This window comes from Acanthamoeba castellanii, assembly GCF_000313135.1.
Source record: "Acanthamoeba castellanii str. Neff unplaced genomic scaffold scf7180000084709, whole genome shotgun sequence".
Taxonomy (NCBI): Eukaryota; Discosea; order Longamoebia; family Acanthamoebidae; genus Acanthamoeba; species Acanthamoeba castellanii.
In genome coordinates this window covers 1-4,548 of record NW_004457671.1, presented here as the reverse complement: position 1 = coordinate 4,548, position 4,548 = coordinate 1, and the positions used below count along the sequence as shown (strand labels likewise).

The following is a 4,548-nucleotide window of genomic DNA, read 5'->3' as shown; positions in this document are numbered from 1 at the left end:
GTACTGGACTGGAGTTCNGCAAGCTGCTATCGATCACGGTGGTGGGCAAATACTTCGCTGAGCACAACAAGGTCGCACTCAGCGTCATCACAAAGAAAATAGCCCCTAAACGCGGGTAAGATAGCACACGCACACGCACACGCACACATCGCACGCACTGACGCTTGGTTCGGATTGGTGCAGGCCGCTTCCAAAGACGCTTTCCGCAAGGAGACCGTTGTCCGATAGCACTAGCTCGATCGTAAGCTCGCCAGCGAACTCACAGGTCCCCTCGGGGCCCAGTCCTCTGAGCATGAGCACCAACAGCCCCATTGGGACGATCGTGCGACCTCCACCGAGACCGAGCGACGAGGACGACCACAAGAAGCGCGCTGCAGTGATCGCCCAAAAGCTCAGCGAATCACAGGTTTGCCACCAATTTGTCGGATTTGTGCATGTGTGTCGTGTGTGTCGTGTGTGTCGTGTGTGTCGTGTGTGTCGTGCTTCAAAGGGACAAGGGTAACAAGTGTCTATGACATTCCACCACCAGAGCGCGCTCTACAAGGTGCAAACGCAGATACGGGAACTGCAGAGCATGTACCGGAAGGAGCTGGACCAGTGCCTGTCCAACATCGCCCTGACCAATGTCATCCGCCAAGCCGACGAGGCGGGCTTGAAGAAGCGCACCACGGAGGAGGCCGCCGCCGAAGCCCTGGTCGAGGCCGAAGCCGAGTCGGAGACCACCGCGTCCGAGGTCTCGGAAGCGGAGGCCGACGACGATGAAGAGGACGGCGCCGATGACGACGACGGCGCCGATGATGAGGAATTCGCAACGGCCACGGTCAACGAGACCGAGCTCGCGATGCGGTTCTTCAACGACCGCAAGGAGCTGCTGGAGCGCATCGTAGCCAACCTGCAGGAAATCCTGGACTCCAAGGACCTGATGACGCCGTCGGTCGAGCGTCAACCGTCGTTCAAGCGTCTGGCCGATCTGAAGGCCATCAAGGACTCTGAGGCTTCGGCTTCGGCTTCGGGCGCTGCCGCCGGTCCGTCGCTCCGGACACCGCCGCAGACGCCGCTGCCGCCGCTCCCCGCGCACGCCAAGGCCCGCATGTCGTGCGGCCAGCCGGCCTTGGTGCGCGTCAGCGAGCTGATGGAGAGCGAGGCCATTCAAAAGAACGACTCCTCGCCCAAGCCCGGGGGCAAGGACGGCGTCGACGAGGAGGAAAAAGAAAGGTATTGCGTGTTGCGGTGTTTCATGTGTGTCATGTGTGTCATGTGTGTCGTTCACTCACAATTGTGAGCTGCACAGACAGAGGAAGAGGTTGCTTACGCCACTCGAGCGAACGCGGGAAGAGTTTTTTGAGACGGAGGAGAGCTACGTGGCGGGTCTGGCAATCATAGTCAAGGTACCTTAAACTCCTGCAACTGCCAGCAGGGCAAAACCCGTCTGACGCCGACAACGACCTACCTCTATCTCTAGGTCTACTTGGTGGGGGTCACGGGCATACTGAGCCCCAACGACCTCGACACGATCTTCTCCAACGTGGCGACCATCTTCGAGATCCACAAGAACCTGCTGCAGGACATCTCCCATATCAAGGACAAGGAGCGCGCCCAGAGTACTATCCGCACCACAATCTGAGCTCTAAATAGCTCGAGCTGCAACATTTGAGGCCTCAACGCGATCTTACCATTCCTCCTTTTTGTTGTTTTGCTGCCGCGATTCTAGCGGGCAAGTCGTTCGGTGATTCGCTCAAGGCCTTCATTCCATTCCTGAAGATGTACACCGTCGTACGTGAATCCCTCTGCACCACATGCGCACTATACTTCCTGCTCACGGGCGTACACACACACCACACACACCACACACACCACACACACCACACACACCACACACACCACACACACCACACACCACACACACCACACACACCACACACACCACACACACCACACACCACACACCACACACCACACACCACACACCACACACCACACACCACACACACACACACACAGTATATCAACGCCTTCGACGATGCCAACAAGCGCATCGGCGAGCTGATGAACACGTCGAAGAAGTTCGCTGCCTATCTGCAAGGTCTGGCCCGTTGTAGGCTTTCGGTCGTACACAGGCTTGCGCCGCTGAATCTCGCCCCACACTTCAATTAACGTTCGCCACCACACAGAGGCCCAGGCGCGGCCCGAGTGCAAGAAGCTGGACTTGACGTCGTACCTGATCATGCCCGTGCAGCGCCTACCGCGATACGAACTGCTCCTGCGGGATCTCATCAGGCTGACCCCGCCCGAAGACTCTGAACACCCCAAGCTGAGCTCGCTCTTGGGTACCAAAAAGCCATTTCCGTTCCACCGTCTCCATCGCTGTCAGTACGCTCGCTCGGCTGTCACTCATCGTCGGTTCGGTTGGTACAGAGGCTGTGGTGTTGGTCAACAAGCATGTGAACGAGAGCAAGAAGAATGCCGAACTTCGACAAAAGTATGCTGGGCCTCCAACACGACACGCACGACACAGATCACGGGAGAGCTGCATGCTGACGTTGTAGTCTTCCTGCACACCACTTGCAGGTTGTACAGACTCCAGGTCTCGATCAAGGACAAGGTCGACATCTTCTCTCGGGTCAACCGACATCTGATCCGAGAGGGCTCCTTCCAGTCCTACGAGCTCCGATTGCAGGACCAGGGCAAAGAAACCGCTGCGTAATTCCTCCACTCTTTGTCGTGTGTCGTGCGTGTTGCGCGCGTGTCGTGCGTGTCGTGCGTGTCGTGCGTCGTGTCTCACCACATGGCAAACAACAGGGAGAGAGGGTTCGCGGTACCGTCGGCACACTCCCCGTTCCATAGGGAGCTGGCGCGGCAGAACGTGGAGGGCGTGAGCCTGCTCAACGTCTCGCTCAAGCGGCTGCCCTTCAAGGAGCGCTACTTCTTCCTCTTCGATGACTACCTCCTCGAGGTCTCACTGCCCACACGAAGCGGCAAATACAAATTCATCCGGTGCGTCTCCAGGGAGGACTCGACCGACCACAACACCATCACACTCCACCGCACACGCATACGCACACAACCGCACACGCACACGCATACAACCGCACACACATACGCATACAACCGCACACGCGATTGTGTTCTGACTGGGTTGGGTTCGGTCCGAACAGGAAAGTCGACCTCAGAAATATGACCGCGGTCTCGTGGGAGAAGGACAAGGAGCGAGAGCTCAAGGACCTGTTCCCACAGCGGGCGCCGAATGCGAACTCCGAAACCCCGGTACGTGCGGTGTCATCTACATCTACAATTTAATGAATAATATCTGCATATGTAGAACTAAATATTGAAGCTACATATTGGACACAATATTAACCTGACAGCTGCTCGTGTGTGTGTGGTTTCGTGCAGACGTTGTCGAACGAGATATTGATGCTGAGTCCAGCCATCATGGAAGACGAAGACAAACTGGTACACTACCCATTTCCCAGCAGACCGTCACGGTGGGCGCCCCACTTTTCTAACGGTATCGAATGGAACGGCTCCGCTTGGCAGGTCCTCTCGGTGGTGGATGGAACTAAACGCTACCTCTACAAATTCAAATCCACGACTGAGCGCGATGATTGGCACGACGTACTCAACAAACAATCCGCCAAATGTACAGCTAGCACGCATGCGCACCCACACACACACACTCACGCGCACGCACACACAACCGCACACGCACACGCACACGCACACGCACACACACGAGTGGCACACCGTGGCGCATGATACGACCAAACTCAATCTCTCCTTATTCGACGGCCGTGCAGGCAAGGCGGAACCAGCGAGCGCAGTGCCCGAGCTGGAAATCGCGGTACGCCCTCCTCGTCTTTTGCGTGCTGTGGTGCACACTGATGTGACCTCATCGACGCACCATACAGGACCGAGGGCAGTCCTCGCTAAGCAACCTGCTCGGTTTCAGCCCAGCATCAAGTAATACGACTTTCTATGTGTGTGCGGTGTGTGCGTGCGTGCGTGGTGTGCGCTTGATACAGTCGCTAACGCGCACGTACCCTCGCACAGTGCTGACGCCGCGGGAAGTGAAGAGGCCCAAGAAGTCCAAGAAGAAGTCCAAGTCGAAGAAGCTCGCCTCGTCGGCCACCTCGCTGGTCGCGGGCAAGAAGAAGCGCTCGGCCGACTTGCTCGCTCTCGACTCCGGCGCCGCGCCCGACTCGCCCACGATGGCCCGGACCGCCTCGGCCATGGCCGACGCCGCAGCAGCCTATGTCGCCGAGGTCGACCGCCGGGCCAACCCGCCGACGGTCGCGCGCAGCACGAGCAGCCTCGCCGTCACGTCCAAGGAGACCGCCACCGCGAAGAAGGAAAAAAGAAAAAGGAAAAGAAGGAAAAGAAAGAGAAAGAGAAGCACGACAGCGACAAGGCCATCGGCGGCGACGGCAGCGGCCTCGGGTCTGGCGCGCGTCGCAGCAAGAGCCTGGGTCCGGCCCGGTCCAAGGCCCTGCTCCGTGAGATCAACCTGGGGCTGGCAGTGGCCAACAACAGCGACGTGGTGGCCCCGCG

The 4,548-nt window shown here is 58.3% G+C and overlaps 1 protein-coding gene across 1 annotated transcript; it reads left to right on the top strand.

Moving 5' to 3' along the window:
- Positions 1-292: 292 nt before the first annotated feature.
- ACA1_142940 (RhoGEF domain containing protein) lies at positions 293-4,319 on the top strand (the record flags this gene model as incomplete). The annotated part of the gene is made up of 16 exons (XM_004353440.1): positions 293-406; positions 530-1,215; positions 1,292-1,388; positions 1,463-1,601; positions 1,712-1,773; positions 2,002-2,083; positions 2,172-2,327; positions 2,416-2,479; positions 2,578-2,700; positions 2,845-2,994; positions 3,156-3,264; positions 3,394-3,453; positions 3,538-3,640; positions 3,798-3,841; positions 3,909-3,960; positions 4,051-4,319. Coding segments are annotated over 16 exons (2,310 nt in total), but the record flags the coding sequence as incomplete, so codon positions are not given.
- Positions 4,320-4,548: the final 229 nt, after the last annotated feature.